At 43.8% G+C, this 21,562-nt stretch overlaps 1 protein-coding gene across 1 annotated transcript in view; it reads left to right on the top strand.

Annotated features, from left to right (window-relative positions):
- Positions 1-21,562, top strand: part of LOC133118394 (attractin-like protein 1) — a 199,240-nt gene that overhangs the window by 109,289 nt on the left and 68,389 nt on the right. Inside the window, exon 27 of the mRNA XM_061228372.1 lies at positions 3,386-3,464. Within this exon, the coding sequence (XP_061084356.1) occupies positions 3,386-3,464 (79 nt within the window). The remainder of the gene's footprint in view (positions 1-3,385; positions 3,465-21,562) is intronic.

Below are 21,562 nucleotides of genomic sequence, written 5' to 3'. Positions count from 1 at the left end.
GAGCAGAATGAGTTTGGCAGACCGCGCGTGTTGTGCTTTGCGGGGGATTAAGAGCGATCTGTCCTTCAGTGTTTGCCATCAGGAACAGTGCGCGATGAGAGGGAGATCTAAAGGGGGATTTCTGCCGCGGCTGCCTCCGCCTCGATCGGGCCGAGGGGATTTAGCGGCAGCTCCTGTTTTCCCGCTCGGTATCATGCCGAAACAGAATCGGATTTCTGAGGTCTGTTTGCATTAGGGAGATTTTGTCGGCTGATTGGGCGACTTATCAAACGGATCCACACGTGCGTGTTTGCATAAGTGGACCGCACATTGCGGGCTTCTGAGCACTGGTCCAGTGCGGTCCTGCTGGCCCCAGATTTCGGGCTTTGGTCCGGTTCTGCTTCTTTTCCTGCTCTGGTTCTGCCTGGATACAGACCATGACCTTTTTATTAATAAGATAAAACCAAATGTATTTAATGCCTTCGCACTTTAATTGAATGCAAGATGAATTGTCCTCTATCGCTGTATGTGGCTTATGGGAAGTTGTGACTTTTTATATGCTGTATACAATGCTACAATTACAGCAACAGCGTTAGTCATTCCCATTTAATTTGAACAATTCTGCTTTTATACAAAAGGAAAAAATCAATTACTCCAACTAGCCTATTGTTCTGTAAGGAGCAATGCAATGTTTGTTTCTTGCAATGCTTGCAGTATTTTACACAGTGTTGTGTATTGATTTCCCTGCACGTTTTAATATTCCCAATCTTGTTTTTAGTGGAATATCTCATTGAATTGTACAGCGATATGAGATGGTGCTCAGCTTCCCTGACTGAAATAATAATTTGTGCGTGCTGATGTGTACAGATGATGTCAGCAGCTTGGGGATAGGCCGGAGAGCATGCTCAAATCATGTCAGACAAGGAGTGGGCCAATTCTGTTACACGTGTATTTATTGACATATTTTTCAATGCCATATACCAAACAGGCAGGAGGTAACACTTATTTTCACTGTAGCACGATTGTAAAATGTATACAGTACACTTTAAATTGAAGCCCGGGTTGGTAGATGTACAGTGAACAGTTTTATGCGTGCTTTGAAAGATTGTACACATTTCAACCCATTTTCAGCGGACGCTTTTATTGTTGTGTGTGTTTTTATTGGTTCTCCTGTTGAATATTTACATGTGGGGCCCCAGTGGTCATAATGTATTTATGGGGTAATTAAGTGAAGACGAGGAGCGCCGATGTGATGGGAAATCATGGCTCAAACTGCATCCAGTCCCCATGTGTCATCCATGCATGCAGCCTGATTCACAATTAATTATTAATATTATACAAACAAACCAGGCGGGGGTGGCTCCAGGCATGGGGGAAGGGGCCTGGCATTTCAAATGGAGATTGTAGTGTGTGTGTGTGTGTGTGTGTGTGTGTGTGTGTGTGTGTGTGTGTGTGTGTGTGTGTGTGTGAGTGTGTGTGTGTGAGAGTGCACAGCCTGGCCTTCGAAAAGGGCTGGCACAGGTAAACCTGGCTTGTGAGGGAGCGAGGCTGTGCAATCAGTGCACAAGCAAAGAGGTAGACCGAGACATTCATTTTCTTCTATGTTGTATGCTACAATCAAGAAAGGGATGAATTATTTAAAAATATATTACATTTATTTTCCCTAACTTTGAAAATGTGAGAGACAATGAAAATTGGGAGTAGGGCTTACAGCACTGCATATGTAGCCACAGGATGAGGGACATAGAGAGGACATTCTACATCTTCTATACAAGTATATATTTGATCATATTTTAGGTTAGTTAATTTACAATTGGCATTTTGTTTACCTATTAAAAAAATATATATTTTGTACCATTCTACATATTTGTTTAATAATTTTAAAGATTAAAGTTTTTACTCTGTCAATGTGTTTTTTTAATATGTTTGCTGTGAATGCTTGTACTTGTTGCTTGTTGTACTGTGTACGTGTCTTCCGTGTTTCTGTGTGTTTCCTGATATCGTATATTGTATTATATGTGTTGCTTCAGCAGTATGACAGTAGTTGTCCTGCTAATGAAGCAAATTTAAGTTTGTGTGTGTTTGTGAGAGTTTGTGTGAAGAGAGTGTGTTCCTGCGATATTGTGGCAGATGTTGACCTAATGGAGTTTGGGCTGTTCAGTAGTGACTGGTGCAGTGTACAGGCTGTGCTGAGGAAAGCAGAAGTAGGCATTAGGCTGTCCAGTACAGGGAATGACATGGGCGCAGCTGATTGGTCTGTTGTTGCTCCGAAATTAAATAAAAAAATCAAATCAAACCTTAGAAAAAAACTCATTTTAGTTCTGTACATACATGTCTTCCATTGTTTATTAACAAAATACTTGGCAAAAGATAAAATGCACATTATTGGGACATGGTTGTATTACTGTAATAGTTTTAGCTGCCATATCCAGGTGAGGGAATGTTGAGGTTGGGGGGGAAGGGTTTGATAAACCATATTTTCTCTGCGGTACTGGATGGAAACGAAAGCATTTCAGAATAAATCTTTTGAAATATGATCAATTCCACAAATATGCACCCTCAGTCTTGGGGAATGTTTCTGGATTAGACTCCTTTTCATTTGGTTCATTTCCTCTGTAATTTATTCTGAAGTAATGCTGAAACTAAAGAAGAAAAATGAAGTTTAAACATGCTAGAATTTAGTGGTTTGGACTTTGATCTGTAAATCATTGTCTGCCTCGTGTTTTATTTATAGAGTCATTTGTATTAAATCATTTTTGTGCTGCCATGGGGGCTGTTTAGAAGGCATAGGTCTAGTGAAGGTCATCTAAATGTCAGTAATTTAGGCCTGACAGCGTCAGTTATTGGCTGTGTGCCACCTCCATGCTGTTCACTGGCTCACAAAGGGGCTGTTTGTCTTGAATGAAGATGCAGAAACTTTTCAAATCCACTTCCTTTAAAAGACTGACAACGACTTGCTTTTATTGACTTCCAAGTGCTTCAGTTGAAGGGTTCTTCTGTTCCTGCTCCTCATGTGAGGCTGATATGGAGGTCAGGCTACAGCGCAGCGGTACCGTGGAGTTTTCCTTACAATGCAGACTCATTTTTCACAACACTGCTGTCAGTACTGTAAGTACTGTAATTGGCTCACTGACCCTATTACTGTACGGACAACACTGATCCAGTTACACAACTGACAGTACTGACCCATTACAGTACTGACAACACTGACCCCATTACAATACTGACCCATTACAGTACTGACAACACTGACCTCATGACAGTACTGACCCATTACAGTACTGACAACACTGACCCCATTACAGTACTGACAACACTGACCCCATTATTGTACTGACAGTAGTGTGCATTTAATGATTCAGTGATTGATTGGCTGATTGAGTGATCATTTTTCCTGGCCCTCCAGTTGTTTCCTGTCGCTGCTGCTGGTTGCTGCTGTGGTGTGGAAGATCAAACAAACCTGCTGGGCGTCCCGTCGGAGGGAGGTACGTACCCCCACACACACACGCACACACACGCACACACACGCACGCACACACACACACACACACACACACACACGCGCGCATACGCATGCACACCAAATAATATGCACTGCTCTAACTCCCACTCTCAAATGTACACACAGACACACACACTGTACATACATTAATATGCACTGCTCTCAATCTCCTGCTCTCAAATGTACGCACACGCACACGCACACACACACACACACACACACACACACACACACACTGTACACACACACACACTGTACACACACACACACACTGTACACACACACACACACTGTACACACACACGCACACACGCACACAGACACACACACACACAGACACACACACACACAGACACAGACACACACACACACACACACACACACACACACACGCGCGCATACGCATGCACACCAAATAATATGCACTGCTCTAACTCCCACTCTCAAATGTACACACAGACACACACACTGTACATACATTAATATGCACTGCTCTCAATCTCCTGCTCTCAAATGTACGCACACGCGCACACACACACACACACACACACACACACACACACACACACACACACACTGTACACACACACACACAGACACACACACACACACACACACACAGACACAGACACACACACACACACTGTGCACACACACACTGTACACACACACACACACACACACACACACACACTCACTCACACATTATTATGCCCTGCTCTCACTCTGAAACGCACCGCAGCGTGAGAGAGCTGGACAGGGCCGTCTCCTGGTCGGTGAGATGAGAGTAAATGTCAGCATCTCTGTGAAATGGCTTTATCCTAACGAGCAGACTGCTGATAAACACACTCATTCCTTTAATTACACATCTTCATGAACCAATTACCTCTGACAGAGTCACATAAAGTAGAGCTGAACAGAGTAATGCATCACTTAAGCCAAACAGATGCCCCCATTCTCCTCTGCCAGCGCAACACACTGCAATAAAAGTGAGAGCAAATGTGCATCTGAAATTAACATTGGAGTCATTGCTGTGTTTTAAAATCAATACAATAATCAGAAGCACTTTATTTCAGATTGCCGCGGCCATAATATCTGGCGATTCTGCAGAATTTGTTACACTGGCGAAAACTGCGACTTAGGACATAGCAAGACTACAGCCGTTAGCACGTTAGCCTTTTGTTAAATACAAGCCCAAGAGAGAGAGGTTGAGAACTGTCGGAGTCATTCAGGGGAAACTTTCCTTTGGTGACGGCACGACATCTAACTGATTCTGGATCAGCTCTACTGTGTCAGTCCCAATCTTCCAATCACGCTTTTCATCTTAATATGGGTGTCATATTATGCATGGCATTCATGAGCTTTTATGTAAGAAGTTATGTAAGCCTGGCTTTATCTCTTAATGTGTGGTAATTGTTGAAGTTCAGCAGTGAATTGTCTCTTTTTGCTACCGGCGAAATGTGACGGTTATTCTTTGTGACTTTTCAGGGTCGTGTTGTTGAGTTAGTGATATCAGATTAGAGCGATTCTGATTCAGACAGATTCAGAAACTGCACACGGAGCGTGTAATAGGAAGTGAATTAGCTGGCATGGTGGCTGCGGTCCAGGTTGGTGACTGTGTCTGACTGAGAGGGCGAGAAGCCTTTAACCCTCGGGGCCTGCTTTGAAAGCCACACCACTTGTGTTTTTTGTTCATTGGCCTTAATTGGCTGCCGAGATACAAGAAGTCACCGATGTCTGCCCTTCCGTGCTCCCCTTCTCTGGTATTTACAGGGACGTTTCTAAGGGATCTCTCCTGCTTGCATAAACCTTCGTCATTTTTTAAACTTTTGAAAAGTTCCCTCATGAGAAAATGTAATCCTCATGGCTTCTTCTTTTAGGTTGTCTGCTTACTGTCAATAAAAATGGCATTGTCTGTTACCTCTAATTCACTCAAGGATTCTTGCACATTTCTCTCCTTGGAGTGACCCTGACCTGGTCACATTCATTAAATGGACATCATTTTAACTGCAGAAATGTACTTTTCATCACTGTTAGTTGCTAGGTGGTTTTTATACGACCAGTTATGAGTGAAGGGGGAGCCACCGTCAGCCATGTTGAGCATGAAGCTTTTACAGCTGGTTGAAGGTTAACAGCAAATGGCCTTGTTTTTTAAAGGGTTCTGCCCCACATGCATAGGCAGTTTTAAGGATGCTGTGGTGTCTCTTTTATCAGTACTTGAATAACCGCTTGTGTTTTCAGTAGTATTACTTTGAAAAGTAAAAAAAAAGAAAATGACAGCTCTTTGGTTAGGGTAATGATCTGCACTGTTTGATGTATTTATAGGTTTGTCGGTAAGTGCAATACCCTTGCAAGACTTTCAAAACTAGGGTATTGAGCACTTCACAAATGTCTGTGTATTTATTTTCTGTTTGACCAGTTTCTGTGGTCAAACTCAACCATGGAGTTCGTTGGTCATGTAAATCAGTAACCTATATCTAAAATGCACCACTATTCAACAGTTAGGTCACCTACATATAAAATGCGTCATTGTTAAATGTTTAGGTAGGTAACCTTCATGAAAAATGCACTGCCATTTAACGGTTAGGTAGGTAACCTACATCTAAATTGTAGTGCTGTTAAACGGTTATGTAGGTAACCTACATTTCAATGGACCACTGTGAAGCAGTTAGCTAGATAACCTACATCAAAAATTCACCACTGTGAAGTGGTTATTTAGCTGAAAAATGCCCCGCTGATTGATGGAGCTAATTAAGAAATGAGGGGCAGATCCGCAGGAGGAGAAACAGCACACACACATTTGTTTGTCCCTCTGGGAGACTGTTTGGGGCCTTTTGACTCAGTGACCTGATGTAGAGCAGCATACACTTTTACATTTTACAATTTCCTCACCCATGTCGGCAACTGCATGTTAACTAGAGGCAATTTGAGTGCTCAAGTAAGTGTGTGTGTGTGTGTGTACTGTGTGTGTACTCTAAGTGTTTACAGTATATTTATTGAAATGTAGGTGAGTGTATGTGCATACAGGTAGCTGGGCATTTATGTACAAGGGTGAAGAAAGTTGATAGGAAGGCATATATGCATCAGTATATCTAGATATCTACCTACGTATGAAGGTGGGATTGGATCTATATGTTTATAAATTGTGAAAAAAACATAGATTTTTTAAACATACAGGACGAGGAAGCCCATCATTTGACATTGTATCCATCAGTCTCCCATGATCCTCTCCTTTAGGGTGGGGCTGAGTGCTTACACAGCTAAACCTGAAGGATAATTTGCCGCAAAGAGCTCTCAGGGCCTCGCGGTTAATCATTCGCTCTGTAATCCAAAATTAATCACACAAATCAATTATGCTGCATACTATAGTTTTATTATATTCCATTTTGGTGTGTACAAAACTTAAAAGATTATTATGCAGATAAATTGCCAGTGTAAGTGACCACGGTAGCTTGAAGAATTCAAGTCAATACAGCCAAATGCACATAATTTATTTTTTCAATTATCTCTGTCTGTGGAATATTGTTTCGGGCAAGTTTAATTACTCAGATACTTTTGTTAGTATCCCGTCTCTATTGTTCTCTCGCTCTATGGTCGTTAAAAAAAGGAATGGCTGTCCAGTCTTCACACCCTGGGTGTTCACAACTTCTCTTAATTGCTGGCATTTTGAGTTATGCAGACCTGTGAGACGTGAATCATTGCTGCATAGCTTCATGGCTTCTGAAGGCTGCAAAAGAGAAGTGAGCAAGCAAGGCAGATGTGAAAGAGCTTCCTGAATGTGGCTGATGTCTGAAGGCTTGCAGTGTAGATGAATGGTGCATATAAAAAAGGTCAGTTGTCACTGATGGCCAGTTGTTGAAAAATGTTTAATATTCTGTATCCGATGTTACAGAATAAAGGTCTCTATGTGGTAGAATTATGCGTCTGACCCTGTAACATCCACTATGTTTTTGGCTCCAGACCTTCCAGACCCACACATCCCTTGGCTTGGTGTGGGTCAGGATCTTCCCAGGCCAGTTATGGATTGGAACCAGCTGCAGGCTGTATATACTGTAGAAGCTGATTTATGTAAATGATGTTGCCACAATAATTTTGGAAGTGAGATCAAACAATCAAATCTACTTTGAAATTCTAATGCTCTTACACAGCCTTCCTTTGATTCGCCTAATAGGGTCGAATCTCAGGGGGCCAGGAAACGGTCTTATTTTTGACAACTAACCTCGTTAAATTCAGCTCTTGTCTTGGAAAAAAAAACATTGTTTATTTCCCTGTTTCTTTTTTTAGTCTTGTTTATTTGCTCATCAAATGCCATTGGTAATTCTCCTGAGTGATTTCAATACCTTATGATTAGTCATTCCACACCTTAATGCAGTTTCCCGACCAGGGTAAGCACACTCCAGAAACCTACAGCCCACCAGAAAGGTGTAATGACTCAGGAATTGTTATTATGTTACCTTCTTGCAATTTTGAAAAGAAGGCAGATGTTTCTCTTCATTTTATCTACTGTTTTTTTTTAGTTGCCTAGCGCTGATTCGATAACATCATTAGAAAATCTGCCTAGCAATTTGCCAGCAAAGAGCGTTAATTTGACGCTAATGCCACAGGAATCAAAATAACGAAGAAAATGGAACCCGCGCCCCACAAACAAGATCGTTTCAGTCACCCGCTAGTGGACCACGTCAGTATTTCTTTGAGCAATGTACCATGTGATTCAACTGGACCATTCTGAATGCGTGACGTTCCTTTGTTAAACGGTAGCAAGAGCTGTCTAAATCCACAATAAAACGGCTTGCCGAAATGATTGCAGAACACAAATTACAGGGGCAGCTTCAGTGTCTTCATCATGCTATTCTAGCGTCGCGTGACTCGGTCGATAATGACACATTTCTGCCCGTCTTCACCCTAACAGGGATATCCTTGTACGGGAGGCCTGCCAGCTTTCAGCCATTTTAAGTAATTCACGCTTACATTGCCACTGCTATTACAGTCAACATTGTGAATCTGACACGCCCTGTATTGAGCCCCATCTGCATAAAAATGACTCATTTTGGCACAGAAATTTTATGTAGATGACACAATATGAATATGCTTGTCCCAGATAGCGCTCTGTGTCACGGTTTCCCCGTCCGCGCTGCGCCGCGCTCTTCCCGCCCACTGCCGGCTCTTTGTGACTCGTACGCTGCAGTTTAGCAGGGCTCTGAAGCATCACCGCCGTTTTGGGATTTTGGCTGCTCTGTGTTCTCAGAACGGAGAAAGGGATTACGGAAGTACACAGGCGTAAACGGGAAGAGAGAGGTGAAACTGAAAAAAATATCCGTCACTGATGGATGCAAACGGTTGGCATTTATATAGCGCCTTTATCCGAAGCGCTGTACAATTGATGCTTCTTATTCACCTGTTCACACGCATACGCACACACCAATGGCGATGGGCTGCCATGCAAGGCACCAACCAGCTCATCGGGAGCATTTGGGAGTTAGGTGTCTTGCTCATTGAAACTTTGACACACCCAGGGTGGGATCGAACCGGCAACCCTCCGACTGCCAGACAACAGCTCTTACCTCCTGAGCTAAACTAAATATGGTCTTTGTGGGGTTAGCAGCCATCGTTTGACCTGCCTGTGCAGAGAACAGGCCTTGCTGAAGCACCTGAATTGTGGCTGATTGTTACCTTCCTAATGAGGGTGGCAGTTACATCACATTGCTAATTTGACAAATTAGAGTCTAAATTACAATAATTAGACAGGGTGTTAATTAGCTAGAGAGAAAGCCCAGCGTGGGGGCTAATCTCTTTCACCATCGCACTATCCCCAGAAGATGAACAGACTCCACAGGACTCTCTCAATGCAAATGGTGAGTGTATAATTACACACATAGGGGCGAAAGTTGCAATTAGTAAATATGTTTTGAGTTTGCAAGTGTTTTTTTGAGGGTGTTTTCAACCTTTTGACTGACATCCTCATGGTGTAATGATGGTTGGCTTCCCTTTCCATGAATATTGATGCATTTAATGAGCTTTTCTTCAGTTGAATATGACCTGAGCTTCGTTGACCTTTGACCCTTTAGTAAACCTTGCATTGATTATCGTTTAACTGTACTTACACAAAGCTGCCATCTGCCCTGCTTGGATCCACAGACACAAGCCATTTCAAAGTGGAGCGGATTAAACTCTGAGGGGGAAAACGCAGCGAGTGTTGATAGATAAATTGCTTGTGTGCATGCGTGTGTGTGTGCGTGTGCATACAGGTGTGTGTGTGTGTGTGCGTGCGTGCGCGTGTGTGTAGACACTGTTCTGTGTTCAGTACTGCCCGGTATTAATGAGCACTCCTATCTTCATGGAGCAGCTGACGGCCTCATTAGCCTCAGGCTGGTTATTATGAGGGTCCCTCCACGTCACGCAATTCTCGAAGCGTGCTCTGCCCCGACATCCATCTTCAAAGATGCCTCAAACGGAATATTTACAGCTTTAAGGGAAGCACGCTGGAAATGCGCTTCCGGTGATGTGGCATAGTGGGAGAGAGGCTTTTATTTGTGCATTTGTCTGTTTATTTTATTTTGGGAAAGCGCTGGAGGTAACTCACTGCAAATGAGACGCGTACCTTCTGTAATAATTCGCGGCGAGGATCTGATCCTCGTTGTCAGGGTGATTGATGGCTCAAGCTGGCTGTAGGCTCTGTATCCGGTGAAATATGCCATCCGGTGTTGGTATCGCCTTCTCTCATCGCAACACGGTGACAGCATTGTAACTCGCAAGAGCAACAAATGCATTCAACTGCTGAAGGTTGTCAAGGTGATTTTTTCTTCTCCCCTTGCAAGCTGAATATTGGGGCTGTCGTTGACTGGGTGCCATTGAGTGGCACTGGAGAGGTTTGGTCTCGGCCCTGTTGCAGGGAGAACATGTTCCTCTGAGCTCGGTTTCAGTCACGACATGCGTGTGCGTGTGCATGTGCGTGTGTGTGCGTATGTGTATGTGAGTGTGTGTGTGTCTGCGTGTGCTTGCATGTGCGTGTGCGGTAGATGCCACACACAGATGCCATCACCCTCACAGCAGGCTGTTAATGATCCCTTTACCGTTACGACAGAACTAATAAAAGTTGCGAATGCGTCCGACTGCAGCTATGAATACAGCAGATATCAGCATTATAAATGTTCCTCTCCGTCTCTCTGTCACCTCCATTTATAAAGAAAACAGCCGTTGTTTTATTTGCAAATATCCAATTTACGCAGCAGCGCATCCCAGCAATCCCCTGACTCCCATCCCTCTTCCCTCTGATTAGCCAGTTGCTCACAGAACCGTCTGGGGAGGGAAATAGTGAGCACTGTTGCTAAAATTATGTGCGTTTGTTTAGCATGCAGATTGAAAATATGAAAATGAGCCCTTTTTCAAAGAACACTGTAAATTTGGAGGAAATCAAGGAGGCACTAAATTCCTCCTCCTGACAGTGTTTTTTTTTTTTTTAATAATTCCTCATTACAAATGTGTGTTCATGTGTCCGTGTGTGGCTAAGGTGAGGCCTGAGATCTCACTGGAAGAGTCATTGCTGGTGTTAGTTTGAATGGGCGAGTTTGTCTGTGTGCTGTACCGAGTTTGGGGTGGAGGTGCACTCAGCCGGGATGGGACCGTGTAGTAGGGAGGGACCAGGAGAGTCTCTGACCTCCCCGTCCTGTCTCCTCGCGCACCTCGTCTCCCTCTCTGACCTGTCAAACCCCCGCCCGCCTCACTCCAGACCGCCTGTGCTGTCGGATGGGGGCGGTGCCGTTTCCCAGCAGCCTCTGGGAACGGCGGCAGGTGACAGGGCGGTCGCTTCACGGGAAACGGGCCTCGGCCCACCGGCCGCTCGTCCGCTTTACGCTCCGAGTCGTGTCCTGATCTGGAAAGCGGAAAGAGGCTCCGTGAGCGTTGGGAATATGGTTTCGCCTGTCATAGCGCTAAACAATGGGCCCAACGGCCCGGTCTAATGGAAGCAGCTGCTGTTAGACTGCTCCTTTTTAAAAACCTGACAGCTCTTGTCGCCTCCCTCCTCAATACTCTCCTTACTGCCTTCGCTGAGCACTAAAATGCTTCCCTCTTTCTTTGGATATGCACTTTGTAATCCAGGCAACGTTTGGCAGCATAATGCTAAAAGCATCCTTATAATGGCACCCATTTGTACAGAAGGCACAATGGTAAGACATGGCGTGAACTGGCATCACCCCCCTGTGAGCTGCTGGCCATGTCCTTAGACCAGGGGTACATTCGTTTAGTGCCTGTCCAATGTGTATTGCTGTGTACTTACAGCCTCCTGTTATCAGCAGAACAGATGCATACGGACATACATGTACAAGTGCACACCTACATGGTCACCTACATGCGCACTCACACGCACACACATACACGCATACGCACATACACCGAGCACTTTATTAGGAACTTTATTACACCTACTTATTTATGCAATTATCTAATCAGCCAATTGTGTGGCAGCAGTGCAATGCATACAATAATGTAGATACGGGTCAGGAGCTTCAGTTATATATGTTCATATCAACCATCAGAATGGAGAAGAAATGCGATTTAAGTGATTTTGACCGTGGAATGATTGTTGGTGGCAGACACACTAGAGTCTAGAGTTTGCAAACAATGGTGCAAAAAAGCAAACAAAAAAATCCAGTGAGCAGCAGTTCTGTGGACAGAAATGCCTTTTTAATGAGAGAGGTCAGAGGAGAATGGCCAGACTGGTCAAAGCTGACAGGAAGGTGACAGTAACGCAAATAACCATGTATTACAACAGTGATATGCAGAGCATCTCTGAACACACAATGCATCATAACTCTAAGTGGATAGGCTACAGCAGTAGAAGTAAAAAAAGAAAAAAAAAGTCTAATACCTTGGTGTGTGTGTATGTATGTATGTATATATGTGTGTGTGTATATATATATATATATATATATATATATATATATATATATGGCTTCAAACATGATGTTGTAGTGCATTTGAGGATGCAGGAAACATAAATATTTGCCAGGAGGCACAGACATTCTGTTGCATTCTTTGAGAATCAGTTCATGAAGCTTTTCAGAAGCACTGTTGTGATGCGTAAGTATGACTGAATTTGGGAACAGATTTGTTGGGGAAAAAGTCAGAGAGCAGAAGCTGTTTACTGACAGGGAAGTCAGTATTGGTAATGCAATGTAAATGCTATACACCACAATACCAGGTAAACCATCTCCCCAGACACTAACACTGCCTCCTAAAGTGAATCAGCAAGGCCATGTTTGTTTGATTTTCATTTCTGGCATTCCTTGTGGATAATATCTATATATTTTAAGGATTAGGGTAACTCTGTGTGAATAAATATTTGTATGTATTATAAGGATTGGGGTTGCATTTTGCATCCTGTATTTCTTTAGTAGGTTAGGAGGGGGACATCCATATAAAAGGTTTATATAAGGTATTTTTGCTTAGTTTTTTGCTGAGGAAGTGTTACGGCTATAGTGTGCACACTCGCACCCGCACAAATACTGTACCCCAGTGAGCACACACATTACATTATATTACATTTTCTTTAGCGGACGCTTTTATCCAAAGCGACATACAAGAAAAAGTGCTTATCAAGGTTATTAGAACAAACTACAGAACAGGTAGGATAAGCTATGATTCACAAATGTGCCCACACTGGTACACCAGTGAGCACGCACAGCAGACGTCTGTCAAATGCATATTTGTTTTGGTTTGAAATACTTTTCAACGTTTTACTGAGCTTGTGTGGTGTTTTGGAAATACTCTCGAAAAGTGCAAACACCACCTTCTGGGCATCTTGGTAAATTATCTGTGTTTTATAGCGCCTTTATCCAAAGCGCTGCTTCTCATTCACCCATTCACACTCACACACCAATGGCGATTGGCTGCCATGCAAGGCACCAACCAGCTCGTCAGGAGCAATTGGGGGTTAGGTGTCTTGCGGGATCGAACCAGCAACCCTCCGACTGCCAGACGACTGCTCTTACGTCCTGAAACAATGTCACCCCTTGGTTGGCTCAGTTGCACCAGGCAGAATCAATTAAGCGCTGAAAAGCATTTGGATCCAAAACAATTTCGTATTTGACCTACAAGGTCTGACGCACACACCCCCACCCCCACCCCCACCCACACATGTAGACCAGTAGGCGCACGTACACACTTGCACCTGCACGCGTTCACCAGTGAGCACAGACACGCACAGACACGCACAGACACGCACAGACACGCACAGACACGCACACCCCCGTGGCGTGCCCTGGCCGCAGAACGGGCAGGGAGAGGGCAGGGCGAGTGCAGGGCGCGAGCGGAGACAGGTGGCAGACTGGCAGAGGCAGGCGTGATCCTGCAGGCAGAGTGATGGGTGCCTTTGTGCAGGGGGAAAGGCGCTTCATTAAAATGTGATCGCACCACGTGGCTGGGGAACAAAGAGGGAATGGCTTTTTCCACATTCGCCCCTCTCCCATCTGCTGCTCGGATCAAAAAATGTGCCCATTGTGTCGGTCTGTGGTTTAACCCATTATAGAGGCACATTCACAGCCATTTTGTGCCAAGTCCTTTTGTCCGGCTGAAAGCTGCTCGGAGGAGCGAGCTGTGAATGCACTCACACAGGCAGTGATAGGATCTGAGGGTTCTGGGAATGTATTAATCTATTTCTCTGTTTTGTTAACTCTATGGTGAATTAGACTTCACTGTTCGAACTCTATGGTAAAAGCTGTCTTTTTTTGTGAAATTGTGTATGGTACAGCCTGTCCATGTCTCTGATACGTACATACAAATAGTCCCTCCTGTGCACATTACTTTCGCTTGATTTAGGGGTTCTGTTCCACCCCAAATAAAAGGCTGCTTGCAGGAGTTTGTTTTTGTCTCTTCCTACTTTCTCTCTCTTCCCTTTTTTTCATTACCCCATTTCTCTCTGTCTCTCTTTGTCACTCGCGCTCTCTCTCTCTCTCACAATCACCCTTGTTCCTCAAAAGTAGAGCAGCCTGGAGACTGCTCTATTTGAATCCTTTAGATTGGACTGTTGCTGATTTGAATCTCCCACACCCACAGGCAACTGAAATTAAAAAGCTCTCAGTTCTGGTCTCAGATGGGGAATGCGCAGCCTAATTTTACATGAATGCGTATCTTAACCGGATTAAGACGGCACAGTCAGGCGAGTCAATCTGCGTTTTGTTCCCGCGTGTCGGACAGGACCGTAACATCGACGCCTCGGCGAGGTTTCTGGGAGCTCTGTGAGGCATTCTCACGACATGCGACCGCGAGCACCGACTGTTGACCATCCCACAAGCGAGTCCGACATACGGTCTTTCCCCACACACGTCCTGACCCGAAATACACACGGTCTTGTTTTCTTTCAAAACTGAAAGTTAAAATGCTAGATGGATGTGATATGAATAGTGTGTGTAGCCGTGTCTTGTTTTCGATTATAATGATTACTTAAGAGACTAAGCGGTGGTTTCTTCTCCGAGTGCTGGCTAAGCTAGGTGGTTATCGTAATCCTTTCCTCTGTTTTCTAACAACCCTGGAGATGGAATTATATTACTGTGAGACAGGTGCGTCTTGTAGGTAACTGTGGCAGTGTTTTCATGCTGAATATTTAGTCATTCCAAATTAATTCCAAAATTATTGTTCTCATGATTGCTAAATTCATTAAATTAATTTCATAGCTTTTTGAGTTATCCTCTCATTCAGCAATGGATCAATAGTAGATTTACCTTAATTTGACATAATTTGTAATGACATAACTAAGGTAGCTTAGAGGCAGACATTTAACCTAAAGAAAAGAAACGACTACTGCTCCAGTCACACACACACATACACACACACACACACACACACACTCACTCACTGGCCAAGGCTTCTTGTCAGATCTAGATTTCCAAGCCTGTCCCTGCCCTGATTGGCTGCCACCCTGGGGCAGGACTTCCTGCCAGATCGTGCCCCTGGGCTGCTCTCCTGACACGGACCTGGACCTCTCCCTGTAAACCCCGTGATTTACAGTGCTCTGCGGGATCTCAGCGGACCGCAGCTAAAGATTTATTGTTCTCATCATTTCCCGAAATGTGCGGGGCGAGGCGTACCCCGCTGCCTCTCCTCTTTGAAGTGAATTGGCGCCGCGCTGCGCGGTGCTCCCCTGTGCCGCGGGGGCCGGCCCACGCCGCGGGCGGAGAGAGAGGGGGCACGCAGACCCCCAGAGGTTCCCCGTGCTCTCCGAGCGCGTCACTCGAAGCGGGAGATCAAAGCCAGACAGACACGGCTGAGGCGAGAAGACTCTCACTTCAGTAAACACGCCCGACAAACAGCGGTCTTATTATTATTCTATTGCGAGATATGAGACGAGTGTTACTACTGTATTTTATTACTTTTTTTTTGGTGTTATTTGATGAGGATAACTCCATTAACACGTTTTTAGCCTCGGCAGAGTTCGGACCGTTAACTGCGGCCGTTATGACCGGAATGAAAGCGAGCCGAGTAATCTTTCTTGTTCTGCGAGTGTAGTAAACACATACTTAGGCAATAAAAAGAGGCGTAAATGGTGCTCCCAGGAATCACAGCTTGACCCATTCCTGTGTTCACTGGATGCTGTTTAGCATGTTGAGTGGAGGCTACTTGCTTCTGGAAAGTTCAGTGCCTTAAACAGCCCAGACTGCTGTGTATCCAAGAGTGAAGCACCTCTGATAGGGCTCTACTGTGCTCCCATTGTAGGAGCATTTGCTCCTGAAAATTGATGTGTGTGAACTGGAAACATTTTTTAAAAGCACTTCTACTAATTTGTCTGCATTGCTGTGTAAATGAGTAAATAATGAGGAGGACATTTACAATAAGTAAGTAACTTTGGAGCACATGTGCTCCTTCAAAAAGGTGTTTGTGTAGAGCGACGTCATATAATACATACAAATGCGTAGACTCTGAAGTTTACTTCTCTCAGGGGAGAAAGTCACTATTTTCGACGCAGTGTGAAATTAGCGTGACGTGCAGCATGAATAATTCCACAGTGCAGCACATGGAGATACACCTGCCGTGTCTTCCTCTGTGTAGGTCCATTGTTTGCTGTGCCTGCTCACCAGATGTTACTGTAGAGGTGGTTATATGTGAAGACTGGATGCCTCTTGCTCTTGCTACTGTCTTGGCCAAATGAAAATGAAGCACTTCTTCGAAAAGCGCTTATTTTCGTCCTTTTTTTCGGTTGTAACAGTAGAGCAGATAATTTCCCAGCATTTGTTTACATTTGTGAACCACAGTGCTACAAGTCTCTGAAGCAGGTGTCTGTGGTGCGGTGAATGTGAGATGAGAGGTATAATCTCAGGGCTATGCGGTTTTCTCCGGTGCTGTACTGACTGGGAGATTAGCAGCTTTCCCAGGGCATCAGTGGAGACAGTGGACTGAAGCGGACGGCGTTGATGTGGGCCAATCACAGTCCAAAGCACATCGGACTGCCACTCCTGCTTTTAGAGTGGGTTTGTGGCACAGTAAAGCGCAGCTAACTAATAACCTTAACATATATATATACCAGACCTGACCAGAAAACCCTTATACCCCAAAGATAAAACGGGTTCCTACCTCCCATAAGGTAGCATAAGGTAGTTCTGTCCTCTGCTTACCTGTCAGACTGGAGATTAATGCTTTAAGAACTGGGGAAGGGTCGGTGTGGTACATGCGCTTTGTGGACATGTTGTGTTTTGAAACCTTTTGAATGGTTTAATTATCTCTCTCCGTTCTCTTGACAGCTTGTTTATTATGCTAACATGAGGCCACGGTGCCCTGCAGAGGCAACTGAACAATAATAGCAGCACAACTGAACTGAAGGATTAATCAACTCCATTAACTAAACAAAGCAAAAATGAAATTAGGCTTTGGCAGCCTAAATTATTTTGACCCGAAATATGTAAAACTTACAATTTGCAATTATAATTTAGTAATTTCGCAGACTCTTTTAGGCGAAGTGACATCTACAAGTGCATTAACATGGTAAGCAAGCACAACTAGAGCTACAGCAATGGACAAAGTTAGAATCATGTTAATGCCACCGTCTGAATCCATGCCATTGTGAATGTGTATGCTTTTATTTGTGTAATTGTATGTCATTTTTCATTTGCGTGCCTGATATGCATGTGGGCATGACAATTATTTGACTTGATAAAATAGCAATGGTGTGTACATTTTTGTGTTGGTGCTTTCTGTGTGTAGTGGCGGCCTGTAGCGTAGTGGTTAAGGTACATGACTGGCACACGCAAGGTCGGTGGTTCGATCTCCAGTGTAGCCACAATATGATCCGCACAGCCCTTGAGCAAGGCCCTTATCCCTGCATTGCTCCAGGGGAGGATTGTGTCCTGCTTAGTCTAATCAACTGTATGTCGCTCTGGATCAGAGCGTCTGCCAAGTGCAATTAATGTAATGTAATGTAGTGGTCACGCTAGTCCATAGTTTGCTGCATCTTTGGAGCACAGGACATTTCAGAATCTTAACAATTTTTTGCATAATATGCCAACTCACAACAATAACTTCATAATGTTCTGACCCTTGTAGCAGAAGCAGGATGAAATGGTGGGATTGGCTGAACATAATGTTTTGTTCTGATCACAGGCGACTGATGTGAAAAATACCTAGGAGCAATTTCTGTTTTAATTTACTCATGTTCAGCAAGCTAGCTAAATCATGACATTTTCATTAAAAAAGGAGCAATACTACCAATGGCTTTGTAAATATTATCAACAAACAGCACAAATGTCAATTCATCAGAAGACAGTTGGCAAAGAAACAGGTGTAATTATATTTTGTTGTGGTGCACGTCTGGGTCCTCACCCATTGTAATCTTAAAAACCTTGAAATATCTGCTTTTATAGAAGCAGATATACCATTGGCTGTCTCGCAAACTCCGCATTGGTATTTTGGTTGATTTTCCTGAATTACAAAAATAATATAGGTCCTTATACGGTTTGTTTGAGACTTCTTGTCTTAATCAAGAGTGTGACTAATCTTTGAGGGCATTGTATATTATCTGTGATGAGGATGTTTTTAACCCTATGGAAAGGATAATGAAAAACTATTTTTGAGCACTGATTGACCAATCCCTGTATTATGTATGCAGCAGCGTTTACGTATATACATCTTTTTTTACATTGTCCCCTATGTGCTGGGTTGATTGTGGGAGAACGTGGTAACAGAGGTGTATTTTAGTGGTTCAGAATGGTGTCTCAGGGGCAGGGGATGAGAAATGGACAGGGGGTGGTGGAGACGGAGAGAGAGAATGAGTGAGTGAGTGTCTGTATCTGGTTCCTGTGGTCAGGCTACATGCAGAGGTTTCCCCATCGATCCAGACCAGTGCTCTGTAAAAATGCTGTGGGTTATGAATCCTGTTATTGGCGTCATGCTCACTTAATCAGTCATAACTCTGTGACTTTAACAAGAGTGTAACTTTTGGCCATCCGTGCGTGCGTGCGTGTGTGCGTGCGTGCATTCACAGGATGTGTGTCTCAGGCTTCTCCCAAGACCAGCCCTGATTAAGAATTCTAATTTTTTCCATCAAAATCCTCCAAAATTTTGCTTTATATTTGATGAATGTGGTCTCTGTTCTGCTTTTCATTACCTTCTAATAATAGTCGGTGGAAGTACTATTGACAAAAGATGATCTCAAGCCCCAAATATCCATGATACATGATACACTGAAATATTCATGTTTTTTCTAGAGCAGTCGTAGGTGTTTGAATGCAGTCCTAAGGAAGGTTTCTCCCCCACCCCCCACCCATGGGGAAACCAGCCGATTTAGTTTCAGGGGGAAAGTCTTCTTCAGAGACTGCAGAGGTTATATTGGGATATTCCAGTTTGTATTACTCCCTTAGAGAGCACATCAGTATTGTGCGTTATTCAGTCTGATCATTAGTGAGATCTGTCCTATTTAGAGAGCATAAACATAGTACAGTAAAGCATAGATGTGTTTTTCTTATCAAACCTTCTGCAAAAACGGTGAATAAAATGTAAGCCACCGTCTTTGAAAGAATTTCCGATGCTTAATTTACTGTGAAACCATTTTCTCATCATAAGAAATCTCGAATCGTGTTGCTGCAGTGTGTTATAATCCAGGAAACAAAATACACAGAATAAATACAATAAATACTGCTTTTCTGTTCCAATACAGGTTCTGTTTTATGTGACAGGCAGTGATTGTGCATGTTGCTGATTGTACCATAAGAAATGTATTTCACCTTGTTTCACCTTGTATGTTTCTTACCTTCCTTTATTTTACTTTATCTTTTATAAGGTAAAAGACAGTTGAGTGTATAACAGGGGCATATAGTCATGCACCAGTCTCTGAACCTCAGACTGTGGTCGGCTGAAACGCGCCTTTTCTCTCACTGTCTGGTGAGATTGAGAGGAATCAAGGGATTTAGACAGGCTTTATTAGTGCTAGGGGAGTTATCCAGCGATGCCAAAGCATTTTATACCATAAATATTTAAAACTACCCACTCCCTCCCTTGTAGAAAAAATATAAAGTACATAACGAAAATGATACATGCACATAAAGTGCTTAAAGTTGCCAGTATCAAATAAGAACCAATAAAAGTTTTTATTTGCATCAAAATCATCCAGAACATCCATCCATCCATCCATTATCTGAACCCACTTATCCTGAACAGGGTCGCAGGGGGGCTGGAGCCTATCCCAGCATACATTGGGCGAAAGGCAGGAATACACCCTGGACAGGTCGCCAGTCCATCGCAGGGCACACACACCATTCACTCACACACTCATACCCACGGGCAATTTAGACTCTCCAATCAGCCTAACCTGCATGTCTTTGGACTGTGGGAGGAAACCGGAGTACCCGGAGGAAACCCACGCAGACACGGGGAGAACATGCAAACTCCGCACAGAGAGGCCCCGGCCGACGGGGATTCGAACCCAGGACCTCTTTGCTGTGAGGCGGCAGTGCTACCCACTGCACCATCCATGCCGCCTCATCCAGAACAATCAAAGAATAACCCTTTTTTTTATTTTTTTATATAAAAGTATCTCTCTTAAAGTATTTAATGATGGGCAGTATCTTGGCAGCGACACAGACAGATTTGGGCTGTTTTGTGGTCTTCAGCTGGCCTGTGGCAGTCCACAAGGTGCATCATCCCTACTCTCTCCTGTACACATACCCGTCTTCCACACGCTGTTCAGTTCAGCCAGCGTTGTGAAAGGTTCCCCTCTAATTGGTTTCAACTTTACCCGCCCTCTGAGTTATAAGCCAGTTTCCCATAACGACATGCAGTGGTTTCCTCATTCGTGTACATTTTTGAATGATACGCACTGCCGAAATGTATTCCACCATCGAAAGAAAACATTTTTGACAAAAGATCTGTCATCCAAATGAATGTGCGAAAATAGTGTCTAATTTGTTCCAGACCGTGAAGCACATTTAGAATGTTTATTAGTTGTTTTTATTATTGTTATTTGTCGTCTGTGCTTTAAGGTTTCAGGCTAGCTTTCTTGGGGTGCGTTCGATCTGTTCTGTTCTGTGGATGAGAGAAAGAGTTCACACAGAAGCTATCATGGGGGGCAGTCGATCTGTTCTGTTCTGTTCTGTAGATGAGTGAAAGAGTTCACACCGAGCTCATCCTTCCCCTGTAAGAGCCAGGCACTAACACCTTGGATATGGCGTAACTGATGAGACTCTTAATATAGCTGGACCTCTATGGCAAAAGTTTAATTGTCCATGATATTACATCTCACATTGTTTAAAAGCAATACGCTGCTAAAACCACTTTGCAGATTAATGATTCTTAAACGTAACATATTGAGCATTTTAGCCATGCTCCAAGGGTCTTCTGACTGCCATGTAAGGTGAGCCGGGGCTTTTTTTCTGACTGCTCCGTGTTCTCTGAGAGAAGGTGCAGTCTTTCTGCTTTCCCGTTCTTCGGTGGACAGGTGTTAAACATCTAAACTTAGGGCCGGAGATATGCTTGCTGGGAAGGGCTTTGGAGGACAAATGGTACGATCACGTTCCAGGCAATTGGTGCTAACGCCACATTATGCCTAAATATGGGAGCATGAATGAGCCAAAGCGAAATATAGCAAACTTAACCTGCGTCACG

This window comes from Conger conger, chromosome 18, assembly GCF_963514075.1.
Source record: "Conger conger chromosome 18, fConCon1.1, whole genome shotgun sequence".
Lineage (NCBI taxonomy): Eukaryota > Metazoa > Chordata > Actinopteri > Anguilliformes > Congridae > Conger > Conger conger.
This window is presented reverse-complemented; position numbering and strand designations above follow the sequence as displayed.